The sequence below is a fragment of the Podarcis cretensis genome, assembly GCF_951804945.1.
Source record: "Podarcis cretensis genome assembly, chromosome: 13".
Taxonomy (NCBI): Eukaryota; Metazoa; Chordata; class Lepidosauria; order Squamata; family Lacertidae; genus Podarcis; species Podarcis cretensis.
Genome location: NC_137182.1, coordinates 36,471,727 through 36,488,993, shown reverse-complemented (window position 1 = coordinate 36,488,993; position 17,267 = coordinate 36,471,727). Strand labels below are relative to the sequence as shown.

Sequence of the window (17,267 nt, the reverse complement as noted above, 5' to 3'; positions counted from 1 at the left end):
TTTCCAAAGTCTACCACACATACATCCTTCTGCCTGGGCACAATAAGGGGCCCAGGAGCTCAGAAAGCAAGGCAGACTTCCCGATATATATGGCCTTGGCTGTCATCCTTCCTCACCCCATCTTTCAGCTCCCTCACCCCCTCTTCGCCCCTCTCATGTGAAATCTGTGTCACATTAAACTATTATGCAACAAAGTAAAGATGCTCAAACGACCTTGCTCTCAAATGCACACACCTCAATGCCAGCCTTTTTTTTAAAAAAAAAAGGGGGGCACCCAAGGCTGCAGTGCTTTGGCCCTTTCTTCAGAGTATTAATGGCTGAACTGGACATTATGCATGTCAACACCGCCCCCCACCTGACACTGTGTACTAATTCATTAATTTTCTCTCCAGTTCTATCATTTTCTTCCTCTCTCTATACATAGCATCATAGAATAACCTCTATCAACAATGCTTACAGGCAGGGAGAAAGCTCTCTCTCTCTCTCTCTCTCTCTCTCTCTCTCTCTCTCTGTGTGTGTGTGTGTGTGTGTGTGAATTCTCTCCCTTTGCTGCCGCTATTACTGGATGTAACACTGCAATTCAGTACCATGGAGAGCGGCAAGGAATGAAGGGGAGGGAATGGATTAAACTGCAATAGTCCTTCAGCGCCTGGGGTAAAAGTGGGCATCTTTCCACAATACTGGAGGGAAGTGGGGGTGGGATTTGCTTCCTCTGGAGAGCTGTGGGTAAAGGATTGCTTGGGGACCCCCAGGCACCCATGATTTTCAGAGGAAAAGTTGATGGAAAGGAGTCAAGTGCGATTTGGCAAGAGGGCTTTCCGAAACTCCAGGGGTTTCTGTGAAGGGTATGTAGAGGGGTCAGATAGTGAGGAGAGAGGACTAAACGGACAGTAAAAATGTTTGGGCTCTGTGAACTGAAAGCAGGGGGTGAGTATACAGATTGACAGAAAGTAGGGTAGGAATGGGATGCTCGGATTGCTGAGTTATTGAGCAAAGCCACACGGCGGTGCAGTTAAGTAAGTTAAGATTGTGGGCAGTGCGGTCCCACATGGGGTCCCTGTTTAGATGGCAATGTATATATATTCACTCACTTTGAAATGCAGTAAGCCAGTCCTGCTGCATTTGCGGGGCAGGAGGAGGGCTTCCTTTCATTCTGAGTGGGGCACAGATGGCACCACTGAGGTCACACAGGACCAAGAGTGATAAGAGTGTGAGAATGCATGTTTGAAAGAATAGGCAAGAGCTTCTGTGGAAAGACTGGAATTACTGAGTTGGAATGTGTGCTTGCGTGCGTATGTATGTACGTGCAAAGCCAGGATCATCTTGGTCTTGGAAGGAAATTGAGTGGACAGAAGGCTTTAAGAGTACCTACCGCTCTAACCTGCACTATGAATCCGTATTCAATTAACTGGATATCTGAAATTTTGACCCACTGAGTTTAGTGATTTAAGAGCAGAGGCAAAATTACATGGCAGGACTCTTGATTTGGGGGACAAAGAGTGACTCTAGGGAATACAAGGGGAGATTTACTGGGTCCCCGAGTAGGTAGCAGATAAGGCTGCAGGAGCGTGAAATGAGGAGGGACAAGGGCAATGACAGTTCCCCAATTGCCATGAAAGAAGTTGGATTTGCAGGGGAAAATATGAGAACTGCTCTAGAACTGCTGGTTTTTTAAATCAGGGGAGTGGATATACTGGGAATAGGGGTAGTTGAATTAGAGGAGTGTTGAGTCTAGGAGGTTAAAACAGTGAGAGCTGGCAACTAGGTCTCCTGGATTCATTGGAGAAGGAGATGGGCTTGTGGGTTAAGATGGTGTTCAGGACCAGAACTTCTGTAGCCTTTGGGACAAGAATGGAGGCTGGCAAATTTGAATTGGGCTGCTGAATGCCAGAACTCTCTGAGTGAGGAGGTGTTTAAACTAACACAAGGGGAGACTAGAGAATTGAGATGCTTGAGCCCCACATTGTAATAAATAAGAGAAGCCACCCTTTGTAGCTGGCTCTTGCCAGCATCTGGAATCTGTTCCCTTTCTGCAGTCATTATTCACAAGAGTCATTAAAAGCCTTAAAAAAAAAAAAATCCTCTCTCCCCCCTCCTTTCCCCCACATATCTACTTTCCTTTGAATTCCCTAAGAAGCTGAACCAGAATTTCTGCACTGGCTTGCTAATCATGCAGGGAAGACGAAAGCCAGAGGATTAATATGAAAGGGAAGGGGGCACAGCAAGGATCTCCAGCAAAGGGACACGGAAATTTGTGCAGAGTTTGCTAAATGGATAAAAGAAAGACTCGGCTCTGTTGCAGTGTTGGCACTGTCTCTCTAGTGCCTCCTATAGGACAAAAAGACTTTGCCTTCTCTTTCAGCCTCAAGAATAAAAGCAATGTTTGCACATCACAGGTGAGGATGGGATGGAGAGGCAGAGGTGAACTTGGTTAAAAATAAATTCCCTTAGCACAGAAGCTGGTACTGGCTCTCAGTCTGCTGGACAGACACAAATACTTTGGATGCATCAACCTTTTTTGGTCCAAGGTTCAACTTTATAGCTGATTACAGTGAAGGGGTATATTGGATTTTAACTCAGAACTTCCCTTGCAAGGCTGGCAGGAAAAGAAAAAAATCATCCATTTTATATGATGCTGAAGTCGGGGTTCCTAGTTCCCGATTTGATTAAAAAGTGCAGATTTGCCCTGAACAAGGATCTGGGCGTTAAAAATGCATGCAGTGGTAAATGATACTTATCTGATTTTCATCATTTTAAACATCCTCCCTGAAAGAACGCATCCCCCATTTATTCCATATATAACCCTTTGCGTACTGAAAACAGGCTTGTCTGAGTTATGTGGCCATACTTTGTTCCCTCGTGCATGTATACCTAAAAATATATACATTAATATAATATAATATTACAAAGATGAAGCTGCTTTGCCTGTGATATTTTCCCTAATTGTTATGTAGCTGTGAGCATACGTATGAGTTTGCTGTCCACACAGCTAATGAAGAAATAAACTTTCATGCCATACTTCAAACGTGGTTAAAGTACAAAATTGTAGTGTTGGGAGAAATGTAAAGGGAAATAACAGTCCTGAGTACATATATTTATGCTTTCCATTTGCATACAGGCATATGTATACATACCTGCACTTTGTCTTTAATTTATGAGTAAGCGCCATTTGTACACTACAAATGGCAATTTGAGACTGCAACCCTGAGCACATTTGCTAGCTGCAAAGTCCCACTGAACTTCCAAGCAAACATGCTTAGAATTACATTGGATTTAATCAAATTATGTTATATAATATGTTTCTCTACCCACACAAATGGGAATATATACATGATTATACATAATTACTCAAGGAACTGCCATTGAGCCCGTGACAAAACTTTTAAGGTTGCCTCTTGGTTTATATTTGGTGCACCACATTAATGCAGCTGCCCCTCTGGAACTTTTTCCTTGTCTATATACCATGAAGGGACTTGAAGTGCTTCCAGGATCAAAGTTGGGACACAGTCCAGTTTAAAAGAAGGTGCAAACTGATAGAGAAAAGCCAAACTTAAAAAGAACAATTGTGATGTGAAAAGATCTGGGAAGGAGAGGAAGAAGAGGATCTCCGTGTTTGTCTTTATTCATTCATTGTCTATTTGTTCTCTCAACGCACAAACTTTACCCCTCTCTGATACGTAGGGACTTAGATGCAGCTATCAAATATGCTCTGGTACAGATTTTGTAGCCCCAGCCTGCCTATGCATCACTATAAAATATGCATGCTGGTGTGTGCAGAGTGAACGAAAACGAAGCAAATGTGTCTTTGCGTATTGGAGAAGCATTATTCAGAAGTGCATTTTGGCCCATCAATCTATTCACTATGCTGTCCACCGATATGGTTTTCTATCTCCTCTTCCCCAGTCCATATTCTTTCCTTCTGTCTGCCTGTCTGGTGAGGATAGTGGTGGATGGGGGCCAATCTCTTTGCATCCTTTTTCATAAGCAGGTAATTCAAACACTGTGCTTGGGGCATGAACCTCAACTCCCCCCCCCAACTTTGCAAACTTCAGTACTGATTTGCGTCTTTCTCTTATTCATACACAAATGCCCAAAGAGAGAAGGTTGCGGGGGGGGGGGCGCTACTGTAGTTATAGCATACATATGCCATTTCTGTAAATGCATAAAGTGGGGAGCCACCGTTATATCGGCTGCTAGTGGGGAGATGCTGGCTTCAGTTCTCAACCAGCTCCTCTGTTTATGGAATCCCTGACGTGCTGTCCACCTGAATGCAGCATTGCCTCATAGTCCCGTTGGTTTCTTGGCTCCCACTGCCAGCAAACCCCCTCCCTTTCCTGCTCCCCAACACTCCTGCCCTCTCTTCCTCCCTGCTGTAACTTTTTTCTGGCTGCATTCCCAACTGCATGGGGGAGGAAGGGGGGGCTGAATAAAGGGACCGGACAGGCCTTGCACCCTTGAGAGCAGCTGCCTGGGGCGAGGGGAGGGGGAATGGATTGCAGAATGCCGGCTTTGCACTGCAAACTCTGGGGCTTCCACACTGCACTGCGGTGCCCCCTCCCCCCCTTCTCAACCCGCTGGCTCTGCAGTTCTAGAGATAGCAAAGCACTAATATTGTCCTAGAGGTAATACTGGAGGGGTTGCCGGGGGTGGGGGGGGGAAGGAGAGAGAGAACAAGCAGCAGACTTTCATTAACCCCCCCCCCCTTTCAGCTGCTCTGCAAAAAGAAGTTATACAGTGCTTTACCTAAGGAAAGGCTTTAGCTGCATAGGCTAAAAAAAGAAAAGGGGAAAAGAACGGGGGGATGCAGTAAGGAGAGCGATATTTGGGGGTGCAGTGCAGGATGGGGGATTCTAAACTGCAGTGTCTGGGAAGGGGGCAGTTTTGAGCAGCATTATTCAAGCACACTGGGAAGGGGGGGGGGAGCCAATTCAGAACTGCATTGCTGAAGATTGGGGGAGGAGATCTGGAGTTTCTCCCTGGATAGATGATGTCGATTTGGGCTGAATGGAGAGAAAAGGAAAGATCCCTAGATTTGGCAGTGGGGCATGCAGTGGGGGCGGGGGGACTACGCAAAACTGCAGTGAGACCAGAGGATTCCAAAATTCAGGAAGGGCACAAGTGAGACCTGAGATAAACTGTGTGTGGAGGGGATGGTGGAGACCAGAGAGGAGGAGGACAGGGGACCTTATTTTGGGGGACAGTGAAGAAAGGACTTGGAGCTGTTTTAGCAGCACCTCCTGCTGGAGATCAAGGCATTCACCCTGACACCGATAAGCAAGTCATAAGCCCAGCGCATGCGTGTCTGGATCCTCCTGCTGCTACACACTACTACACTCATTCGCACGCTCGTGTCCCGTGGTGCTCAACTCTTGAGCTCAACTTTTTTTTCTTGCACCCCGTTTTCACTTCCACCAGCAGCATTCCTTGCATGATCCCCCTTCCTTTCCTCATGCTCCTTTCTCCTTAGAGTTCCATTTCTCACACTTGGGTCTCTTGCACGCTTTCCCTGAACCGGAATCACTGCCCCTCTCTATCATTCAGGCTCATTCAGTCACCCCCTCTTAGCCTGCACATTAACTTCTCCTATTTTCTGTAACATTTTGCATGCCTCGACATGGCTGAGTGCACCTCTTCCATTGCCCTTGCGACACCTCTGAAACCTGCACCATTCTCCGCTCCACATTCTGTATTCTCCCAGCCAACCATTCCTTCCTCTAGATGTCTGTTTGCAGTATCTGACTTATTACTGTATATGTTCTCTCTACAGGGCACTTCAGTGTACGGTGCACATCGCTTGTGTGTGCCTAAGATGTGACTGGTGCCATCAGCTCCTGAAAAACATCCCTGCCTGCAGAACATCTCCATTTCTCAGTCTGTTCTGTTTGCACACTCAGACTGGCAACCTCATCTTTTCTACTGCATAATCTGCCTTCACCTCCAGCACCCAGTGCCACTCACACATCCTTCTCTCCCCCCCCCACATTTCCACATCCATCCATGCTTACCAAGCATTGCACATGGACCCTTGCACACCAGTCCCTCTGCGCTAGTCTGCGCATTGTGCCATTGCCCATTTCGCTTGGGACAAGTCTTGCACATCTCAACTGCACCTCCAACATTAGCCTGCACCTCCACTCTTGACCTTTTACATCTCACCTTTTCCACCTGCCTTGCACCCCTTTCTCTTAAAAGTACATTTTTTTTGGGGGGGGGAGGTTTCTTTGGGAAGTTGTCAGGGTTTACAGCAAAGAAGAAGGCTAGAAGGCCTCCTGTTGAACAGAGCCAAGGGACAATTGCGAAACAAGCAAAAGAACATTTAAAGAGAAATTTCTCTTGCTTACTCTGTCCCACCTCCAGCCATAACCAGAGACTGGGAGAATGAACTCAGTTCAGGGAGGCAGAGTTCATGCTTTGGACTCAGATGTTCCCAGCTTTAATTTTTCCCTCTCCAAGTGAAAAGTAGCAGCCTGAGACCTTGCAAAGCCATCTCCTGTCGGAGTAGTCATTCTGGGCTAAATGCACCTGGGACCTGACTCAGTGTAAGGGAGGGAGAGAAAAGCTAGGATGCTCGCCTCTCCTCTCCCCTACACAAACCAAGGCTGCCCTCAAACCTTTCTGCACTTCCTTGGCAATAAGCCCCAATGAACAGAGTGGGATTAACTTCTGCCAGCCTTAACTATGCTTGCCCCTATTCTGCTACTCTCCCCTGACTCCTCTTGTCAACATTTAGATCTGTAAGTTCCTTGGGGCAGGGACCCTGCCTCCCCGCTCCCCTGCTTGCCTTCCCCTGTGCCACTAGTGGGGACAAGAGCGTCAATGCTAGTAGTCACGATGCTAACAGCAATAGCAGCAGCAGCAGCAGCCATAGGTATCTCTATCCTGCTCCTCCATGCTGCCCACATGAGGTGAGCCCGAGGAAGCATCTAGGTGAGCGGGTGGGTGCCCCAAGCCCCCAGCCCCGCACTACTCACCCTGGCCATCCTGGAGGAGTAGGGGTCCTCGAAGAGCGCCCACACCTTGGGCTGCATGGCGGCCCACCGGCCCAGCTTGCGCCCGTCCTCCTGCAGGCAGTGGCGCTTGAGGTCTCCGCTCTCCTCATCGTCCTGGCTCTCGGGCGCCTCGAAGCTGTCGAGGGCCTCCTCGGCGTCGCGGTGCTGCCGGTAGTTCATCCAGCAGCAGGCTTCCACGTCGGTCTCGTCGATGCCCCAGAAGGCCAGCTCCTCCTCGAAGAGGGGCCCGCACACGTCGGCCGGGCAGTGCAGCTTCCCCGTGCGGTAGTAGTTGAGCACGTAGGCGAAGACCTGCGGGTGCCGGTCGAAGAAGAACTCGTCGGCCTTGGGGTCGTAGTCGAAGTTGCTGCAGGCGTCGGGCTCGGTGAGCCACGACAGCCGCGTGCCCGGCAGGGTCTTGAGGGTGCTGCGGTACGTCTCATGCCGGATGCCGCCCACGTTGATGACTATCTTGTCGTTGTCTTCGTTCCGGCCCATCTCCCCTTTCAAACATGACTTGGACGGCGGCTTGTTCCCAGACTTGCGCCCGCGGAAAGAGGAGACGCACACTGAGCTCAGCATCGGCGGCGCGGGCCGAGGCGGGGGGCCGCCCCCCGACGGTGCGCAGGTGTCAAATCAGGGCGCGAGGCGTCATCCTGGCCCCTCCTCCTCCTCGGCCCACCCCCTCTCCCCCCACCCCTCCTGCCGCGGGGAAAGGAGAAGGCAGGAGGGAGCGCGGCCAAGAGGGAAGGGGGGCGAGGCTCTTTCTAGACGGGGCGGGCGCAGCAGCAGCAGCAGCAGCAGGAGGAGGAGGCAGGAGTTGGCAGAGAAAGAGCCCGCGGCGCGGCGCCGGGGTCTGCGAAAGAGAGGGACAGAAAGAGAGAGAGAGAGAGAGAGAAAGGGACAGGGAAGGTGAGTGCGGACGGCTGCTCCGCCACAGTCCTCCGCAGCCTCGGCCGCGCTCCCTCCGCTCGCTGCCCTCCATTGCTCCCGTCCCACCATCCATCCATCCGCACGCCGACACTCCGCTCGGACCGCCGTCCTTTCCATTGTCCGCGCCCCGTGGCCCCTGCCATCCTCACCCCTTCTTCCTCTCGCTCCCTCCATGGCGCTTCTTGGCCACTCGCGCTCCCTGCTGCGTTACGCCTTCGCCCTCCCCATCCCACCATGTACGCTTCTCCACTCTCCTCTCCTTCCTCCCATCCCTCTCGTAATGACCGGCATTGCCACTGCATCCCTCTGCCATTATCACTCTCTCCTCTTTCTGTCACTCCCACTCCATCTCTTCCATCCTCACACACAGCCTTCCCTCCTTCTACCCCCCCCCCCAATCTCTCTCTCTCCCCCTCCCTCCTGCCCTCTGCATCCCCTTCTCTTTTTCAGTTCCCTCCTTAGCCCTCTGCCACCATCGTTTTTCGACCCCTGTGGACCATCACGGCAGTCCTTCACTGCAGGCTTCATGCTATTACCCCTGGCGCACCATTATCCTCTCCAAGTGCCTGTCCATGCAGATCTGCCATCATTATCTCCAAGTCCTAGGATACCCATTCATCTCTCTGGCCTCCCTCTCTCTCCTCTTTTCTGTCCTCCATTCATTCTCACCCTTCATTCATTTCTTCTCTGTCACAGCCTCACATCCTTCCCTCCTTCTACCCCTTTCCTTTCTTCTGCTGACTTTGTCTTCCTCATCAACCCTCTTCCTCTTCTCCTTTCTTCCTTCTTCATGGTCTCCTCTCCTTCCCCGCTTCCATGTGTTGCCACATCTCCCTTCTCTACTCTCTTATCTCTGTCCTTCTTTCCCTGGGAACTTCTGCCTTTCCCCCCTCCATCCTCTGCTTAGCCTAGGGTCACTTCACAAACACTTTTCCTGCACGGAGACTTGCCTCCTTCTCCCTCATTGCACAGAAATCAGGCAAAACCTAGTTTGCCCCTTTACCACATTAAGTTTGGAAGCAGCTCTGCAATCTCCACACTCAAAGTGTAACGGTGGCAAAATAGATGCTCGCCTGAGCTTCACGTGTAGGAGAAATGCCACTTCTTCTCATTCAGGGGCCTCTTCTGTCCCCTCTCCCCATCTCTTTCACCAGGAGAACTACCCACCCAGTCTTAGCACCCTGCTCACTTTTATATCGACTCGTTCCACCCATCTACCACCCTTCCTTCCCTCTCTCTCTCTCCTTCCTTGCCTCCTGCCCCATCTTCCCAGACCCCCCTCTTTTTGCTTCTCCTTCACTTCGCCCCCTTTCTTCAACGTCCCCTTCCTCTCGAACGGAGGCTCAATCTACTGCTTCTGCACTGTCCTTCCGCTGCCATTGACCGCTTCCCAATTCATCTCTCCCTCTCTTGGCCACCAGCCAGTTTTCCTTCTCCACTGACCCCCTCCTCCCTTCCTCCCTCCCTCCCTCCTTCCTTGCTATCTCCTCCAGTTTCCACTTCCCCCACTTCCGACTCCCAGCCCTCTCCCCATACTGCTGCACCTGCTGGGCTCCAACTCTCCCCCCCCCCCGCCCTTTACACTAACGAACCAATTCCTTTTTCTCTTCTAGGTAGCAACCTATCTGCCCCATGACTCCCCACTCTTGCCCCACTTGACTCTGGTTCTTTCTCAGCTCCTCCTCCTATCTTCGGCCAGATCCTGCCTCCTGCAGTGGACCCGGCTTCCCTTGCTGACTTCTATATGGACCCTGATGATGATCTTCCTGAAGCTGAGGGGCTGGGTAGCCTCTATGCTCTCCTCCACCTTTAGGACCCCTTCAGTCTTCTCCTTGCCCCCACTTTCTCCCACATGACTTTTGACCCCTGTGCACCCACACTTTTCATGTGGGGTTCCTCCCTCCAAATCTCCTCTCTCCCTCCTAGCTGTGGTTGCTCTCCTATACTCCCATTGGTGGGTCACCCCAGTTCACCCTCTATCCCCTGCTATCCCTTGAAATTTCAGTGCCCCACTGTTTGCCCTCCCCCCATGGCTACTTCCTCCTCCTTATGGCCTCTGCTTCCCTCTCTATAGTCCCCCCTGACCTATCCATCCTCCCCTCCAGTTCTTCCTTCTCCCCTTTCCTGCACATGAAGTTTTACACTGGGGATTACCAGTATGTCCAGTGCTAGCTGTACTCAGAGCAGACCTACTAGAATTCGTGGGCCTAAGTTAATCATGCCTATTTGTTTCAGTGGTCTGCACTGAGAAGAACCAGCTTTGGCTACAACCCTTGGCCATCTCTAAGGAACCTCCTTGGCCTGTAGCTCACCCAGTCCCAACACCCCCCTCTCCTGTACTCTTGTGTCGTTGCAGAGGGGGACTGTGTGTGTCTGTGTGTCTGTGCAATGTTTCTCAGTACAAAAGAGAGAATTGGCTTGGCTTTAGGCAGGTGAGGAGGTAAATGTCTCTTCTCCAGCACTATTGCCGCACCATCCAATTTCCTGGGCTGTGAGATGAAGAAGTAGGGAAAGTGGAGTGGAGTGGGAAGGAGAAACTAGTGAGAGAGAAAGAATGTGGGAGGGTTTGCATGAGTGCATAATAGAGACTTAAAATACATGTGGAGGAAAAAATAGATTCTCAAACAATTTCTCCTGACCTAATTTTGCCTGCATTTCCCTTGCCCTCTAAATTCATATTATTCTTTTTAAAAACAAACAAACACCCACCTATTATTATTATTATTATTATTATTATTATTATTATTCCTAGACACATAATGCAGCCTGCCCAGGTGAAATGAAGACTGATCTCGATTTGGGCCAAGGCCAGGGTGGGAGCCTGTGTGTGTATACCACCTTAGGTTTCATCATAGAATCGTAGAATTGTAGCTGGAAGGGACCATGAGGGTTATTTAGTCCAACTGCCTGCAGTGCAGGAATCTTTGGAAGAAGGGGAGTCAGGAAATCAATGCAATAACTAAATACTGTTATGGATACTTTTGAATTTAGTGATTTTTGAAAATTAATATGTAATGCATTCTAAATTCAGCAAATGAACATGTTATTGCATTAAAAATGCATCTACAGAACCATAATGTTTAGTTCTTTAAAACTCCCTCAAACAAGTAAATCAATGTTAGAATGGAAGTTTTGAAAAGTTGGATTCAGGGGCTTTTGTTTTAATTAAAAAGTTGACGTTTGGGTTCTTCCTTCATTGAAAACTGTTTAGATTGAGATGCATGTACAGAGAGTAATGGGTCTATTTAGGTAGGATTACGCTGGTTTAGATAGGAAGTGACATACGGGGCAATGCATTTCTGCCTATCTTAAAATGGGTTTATACGGTGGGTTTGTGTGTAAGGGAAATGGCCTGTGTCTGTTTGCAGTGATACATGCATGTGATGAGTTTGGGTGCAGAAATGAGTACTGTATGTGGGTTTAAATGTATGTATTGTGTGTAAAGGTGTAGTAAGTAACTATAGGTGCGAGCAGAATTTGTATATGAAGAAATCTGTAATTGAGGATGGATCCATGTGTTGTGAGTGTGTGCAGGGATCTCTGTGTTGGGATGACATGGTATGCATAGTGTGTGTGTGTGTGTGTGTGTGTGAGTGCAGCATGAGTGTTCTGAAATGATTTTGTATTCTTTGTGTGGAGAACACTATGCTGTAAGCCTGGCAACATGATCCTGTGCTCAGTTTACTCAGAAATAAACTGCACCCTGTTTTGTATCTCTTTCTCCCAGATGAATGCAAAGGACCACAGCCATAGCTATGTTGATGGTGTGTCTACTTGGCTCTGGCTGTGCATTCTAAAAGGCACCTAAGAGATGGACAGTTGGTATCTCAGAGCTGGTTCCTTCATGCACAACTGATCACTTGGTGACTCCACCTCAAATGCAATATTTTTCAATGGAGCATTCACACATTCAGCTGCCTGTTTCTCATCAAATGATAAGAAATCAACTGACGTGTGCATGTGTGAATCAGCCTTATATGAAAATAATGAATATGCAATCAAGTGTGTGTATGTGATATTTATGCTGGTGTGATCTTTTTTTTGTTCAAATTAAGGATGTGTGTGAATGCACAAGAGAGGACTGCAATACCCACTATTCCCTTGTGTATGTTTCTTTGTGAGTGGAGGTGACTGTACACAGATTTGAGTGTGCACTTAGGTATTTGTGCATGTATGAATGAAGTGGTGTGTTTGAATATGAGGGCAGGCATGTTTACGCAAACGCAGCATGGTGCGTTTTAAGGCAACGTTTTATGTGTGCTTCAGAAGATGTTACTGGTAACTTAAGAGTAAAAATGTGACAATTTTGTATCTGTTTACATGTGTTCAAGCGTAGACCTCTACATGTGAGAGCAACCTTACAGAAAGCAAAATGACTGCATATGGCCATATTCTGGAGTAAGTCACACCTGCATGATCGGATTCTGGAATAAGACTTATTTGCATGATAGGATGACTCGCAGAGCTAAAAATCAGCGAAGCACGTCTAGTCTCAAAACCACTTATTGAGTGCTGTGCATGTGTTTGAAGTATTGCCACCCAACTTTGAACATGTTTACACATTTACCTCAGAATTATTCACCCCCCAGATTTCAAATTTATAAATCAGAATGTACAAATGCGGAGGGTGGGATAGGAAGGGGCTAAGGCAGCAGCCAGAACATTCAGAGGTCTAGGTCAGATACACAGCATCATACGCAGCCACTTGAAGTGCCTTCATCTGCAGATAATTAACAGCAGGTCTGCTATACAGGTCTACTAAACAATAAGCTCCATTGCTGGGGGATTATTCCCCAGAAAGTGGGCAGAGAACTGCAGTCTGGTTTTATTATTAAAGACTGTAACCCTATCTAAACTTCCTTCAGCATAAGTTCCAGCTGAACTCACATGTGCTTATTTCTAAGTAAGCATGCTTTGGATGGTACTGTAAAATTATTTGAATTGTTAATCATTAAAGTTTGTGCTCATCTGAAACCATTATGGGAGCCATTATGATTGAAAGGCTGTTTGGAAATATAGTATAATATAATATAATTAATGTCAGTATGAGTTTTGATATAAGAGCTGGTTTGGGTTTTGTTTTGTTTGTTAAAAAAACCTTCCACTATCTATTTTCTACACATGCATTCAAACCATATAAGATTTTTGGTTTTTTCCTACCTCAAAATTTGTTTCAGATGTTTCACTTTGCCCTTTGCTATATGAGGGTAAAAAGGCAAGGGCGCCTGGAGTGCCGGCTTGTGTGAATGTGGGTGAGCTATTATGCAAGTGTAAGCACATGTGTATGACAGTAATCAATGCGTGAGAGTGTATAAGGGTGGGGGGCATGTACAGTGTCTGCTTTTTCTGGTTGTCTCTGTTATGATCTCTCTGTATGTACATAGGGCTAAGTGAGATGACGTTCTATGTGAGCTTTACTTCAGTGTTGTGTGTCAGTGTGTCAGTGTTTGTTTTCTCATGGGAGTTATGTTTCTCTCTTCCTAAACCCCTCCCCCTCCAGTTCACTGGCGCACCACACCAACACAGACATCACACAACAGAAAAGCCCAAGGGACACCACAGACACAGTCACCACACAAAGACGCAACGGCACACAAATCCTCACCTGTTTCTCCTGTATCCATGGACACAGATGTGCTCAGACCCTTAGAACAAGCACATCCTAATAACTGGTACTTGTCGGCATACTTTAGGCGCGCTAATTTCTTTCATGCACCAGTTGAAATCGTACAAGCTCACATACCACACAAACCGCACACCGCCTGAGTCATAATCTATCAGTCCCAGACATATATACACATGCACACACAAACTGCCCATACACTCGAACCATTCTTTCACACACCTTAGTGGACAGTCTCATATGTCCACCAGACATGCAGACTGTCCTTCCTTCCTTCCTTCCTTCCTTCCTTCCTTCCTTCCTTCCTTCCTCATATACACTTAAAGCTATCCTTCACTCATTCACACACTGCAGTGGGCAGCACACAAATATCCACAAACTGACAGTCATCTTTCTCTCTTACACACACACATACACCCAGACAGGCAAATAGCCATCAGAAGCAAGTCTGTCTGTCTGTCTCTTTCTCTCTCTCTCTCTCAGCTAGGCTGGCACTAATGAGCAAAATACAAGCACACCAATGTTAACATGCAGCCGGTCACCTCACAGGTGCTGAAACTCCCCCCCCCCCTCCTTCTGTCCTATGGTCTCAGTGTTAGGTAAAAGGGGACACTCAATGATTCCCCCTCACCTCCCCCCCACTGCCGCCCCAGGGGAAAACAAAACACCACACAAACACACACTATAGATGTACACACACATACACAAACAAACAAACAAACACACACAATGTAGCCACTGAAGGCCCATACTTACCTGCCAAACCAACCCCTTGTGGCTTAATAATATTTTTGAGAGAGATGAAGGAGCAGAGATGGAGGGGGGAATCTTCACCCCCAACCTCCCCCCAACCAAAATTCTTAAAAAAAAATAAAAATCAACCAGTGAGGCGAAGACAGAGGCTATAAGAAGCTCCCCCAGCACCTTGAGGGGACAGAGAACCCCTTGAAGCAGAGAGCAGAGGGAGAATGGAGAGGATGATGGGGAGCTTTTTGCTTTTTTTGGTGGGGGGGAAGGAAGATGCAGGATGTCGACGAATAGGAGTCAGTCTGTCCGTCTGTCCCCCCACACACACCTTGTGCGTCTCTGCCTCCCGCCCCCCACCCCTGGTCTCCGGATGCAGGCTGCGCCTTCTGGTACTGCGGACCCCGTGATGACATCACTGCCTCTTAAGGTGGAATTTTGGGGCATCTCATGGAACAGTTGCTCTTCCTTCCTTCCTTTTTTTTTGGGGGGGGGGGAGTAATATACGCAAAGAAATCTAGTCCAGGATTAGAGCAGCCACAGCTCAATTGCTTGCTAAGAGGCAGCTTCCCATCAAGCGCTGTGCGCGGCATTGGAGGTAAACAAGTGGCGATGAAGGAGCGGGGTCGTGCGTTTGGGGCCATATACGTGTTTCCCTGACACACATAAACAAAGCGAGCCACCCTGGACTCTGTGGAGACCCAGGGAGCAGAGAGGGGTGTTTTTAAAGATGCGCCACCCCTCACTTGAAAACTCAGTATGAAATTCCAAGGCTGGGGGGGGGGGGAGGACAGGTAAAGATAAATACAGCCACCTTAAAGAAAAGTGGGGCTGAGAGGCTGAGGTGAGTTTGGGAGGGGTATTCCTGAGTCAGCTGAAGGGGATGTGATGGGATTTAGCTGCAGTGGGGAAGAGTTGAATTTAGCCTGGAATGTGCGAAATCTCAAGTGTGTGGGAGGCACGAAATAAGTCTATATTTAGAGGACATGGCACCCCCTGAGCTGTGGCTGGGAAAGGTGGAGCCTCCAAAGAGGAACCACCCTTGGTGTCTTAGATCTCAGGGTGAAATGTATGGACGGGCTTGTTTATTAAGTTTATACCCCTCCCCTCCTCTAAGGAGCTTGAGGTGATGCTTAGCGCCCCCCCTCCCAATTTTGCTCTCACTCACAACAACCTTGCGAGGTAGCTTAAGCTGAGAGAGAGAGAGAGAGAGAGAGAGAGAGAGAGATTGTTACTGGCCCAAGGCCACCCAGCAAGCTTCCAGGCTGTCTCTTCAGTCACTGTCTCTTGGCCTGACCTACCTCACAGGGTTGTTGTGAGGATAAAATGGATGGAGAGCGGAGAACCAAGTGCACCACTTTGAGCTCCTTGGAGGAAAAGGTGGTATATTAATGTAATAAAAAAATACGTGGCAGAGTCAGGATTTGAACCTGGGTCTCTGCCATCCTCGTCCAACACTCTAGCCAAGATGGCGCACCTTCTCCTACACGCCAGGTGCATAATTTGATAGGGTGGCTTTGCCTTATTAGTGAACCGCAAGGATATGTACAGTCTAAATTGGCTTGCCGTTTGCGATCAGCTGTCATCCCCATCCCACAACAATAATCCAGGCACTTTTGTGAGGATAAAAATGAGATAAAGATGACTGCAATCTGCCCCAAGCCTCTGAGACAGATGAGTGGTAATCTGTGGGTCTTTAAAGAGCCATAGATATCTGGCCACTAGTCATGTTCTGTGACCACAGCTACAGACTACAGGAAATGGCTGCAGCTCTCTGGCAGAGAACATGCCCTGCATGCAGAAGGTCCCAATTCTAATTCCTGGCATCTTCAGTAACGGCAGGAAAAAAGTATTCTGCCTGGAACCCTGGAGAGGTTCTGTCAATCTGTGTAGTTAGCACTGGATGGACCAATGGTCTTGTTTCAGCATATGGCAATTTCCTGTGTTCCTACTGCTATTGAAATAACAACAGCTCCGCCTCTGTTGCTGAGCATGCAGAAGAGACAGTAATGGGAATCTTACCCAGTGTGTCAGGGGTTGTAGACCTGGGAGCTGTAGAGTTTACCAGCACTGTACAGGGAAATGGTGCTACATGGTGCTGAAGTTGGTTCCTGATTTCACACAGCTTCCTGAATAAAGAATTATTAATATATATGCCCCTGCACTCTAAAATAGTGTTTGGAGGTGGTGAAAGCCAGTGTAGACTTGAGGCAGAGATGCATAGGTTCAAATCGCTTCTCCATCATGATGAAGCCATTGGCTGAGGCTGGGCCACTCAGCATCTCTTAGCCTCAGGGTGGGGAGCCTTTTCCACACTGAGTTCCTTTCTGAGCAACCTCCCAAGGGCCACATGCTGGCCATGGCAGAGCAAGAGGCAAAACTGGGCAGAGCAAAACTGCCTTTGTACAGCAGGCTAGTTTATTCACACACTCAGAAACACCTTTATCTTTACTCCATGCAGGCAATCCTCCTTCTATAAGGGCTTCTAGGCCAGAGGTCAGCACCATGCCTTGTGGTTGCAAACTCCCTTAAAAATTTGCAATATCTATGATACTGGTTTAAATTAGTTTTAAGTAGCAATTCCCTCTCTGCCAGGAATCATGGGAAATGTAGTTCTGTGGCGCTGGAAAATTCTTGGCATGCTCACCAAGCCACAGTTACAATGGTTTTTGGGGGGAGGAAGCTGTGGCATAAAACCAAAATAAAAGATAGTGTAGTATAGGTATACCCCTTACTGGGGTGTTCAGAGATCTAAATATTTTGTTTTGGGACCACAGGAGCCAACTGTGAGTATAGTGGAAGGAACTGCTCCACTATTTAGAATGTGCTCCAATATCCACCTCCTGTCCTCATTATTAAAACTAACCCCACTCTGTTAAGCTTCCCCTTTTTTAGAAATCAAAAAACATTTTATTTTATCACTGCATTTATAGCCCACCTTTTTCTGCAAGGAGCTCAAGGTGGCGCAAACACTTTCC

General features: G+C 48.1%; 1 protein-coding gene and 1 long non-coding RNA gene across 7 annotated transcripts in view; one reads left to right on the top strand and one right to left on the bottom strand.

The window, feature by feature from the left end:
* The window catches only part of LOC307201373 (voltage-gated potassium channel KCNC1-like), a 50,249-nt gene extending 35,586 nt beyond the window's left edge, over window positions 1-14,663 (bottom strand). For all 5 annotated transcript variants that reach the window (XR_013832691.1, XR_013832692.1, XM_079950525.1 and 2 more), the window contains exons 1-2: window positions 14,302-14,663; window positions 6,972-7,845 (exon numbers count right to left, since the gene is read on the bottom strand). Coding sequence is in view for 3 of the 5 variants with exons in the window: in XM_079950525.1 (XP_079806651.1) it covers window positions 6,972-7,571 (600 nt within the window). In the remaining 2 variants the exon portion in view is untranslated. The remainder of the gene's footprint in view (window positions 1-6,971; window positions 7,846-14,301) is intronic.
* The window catches only part of LOC307201404, a 124,431-nt gene that overhangs the window by 53,047 nt on the left and 54,117 nt on the right, over window positions 1-17,267 (top strand). The window lies entirely within an intron of this gene.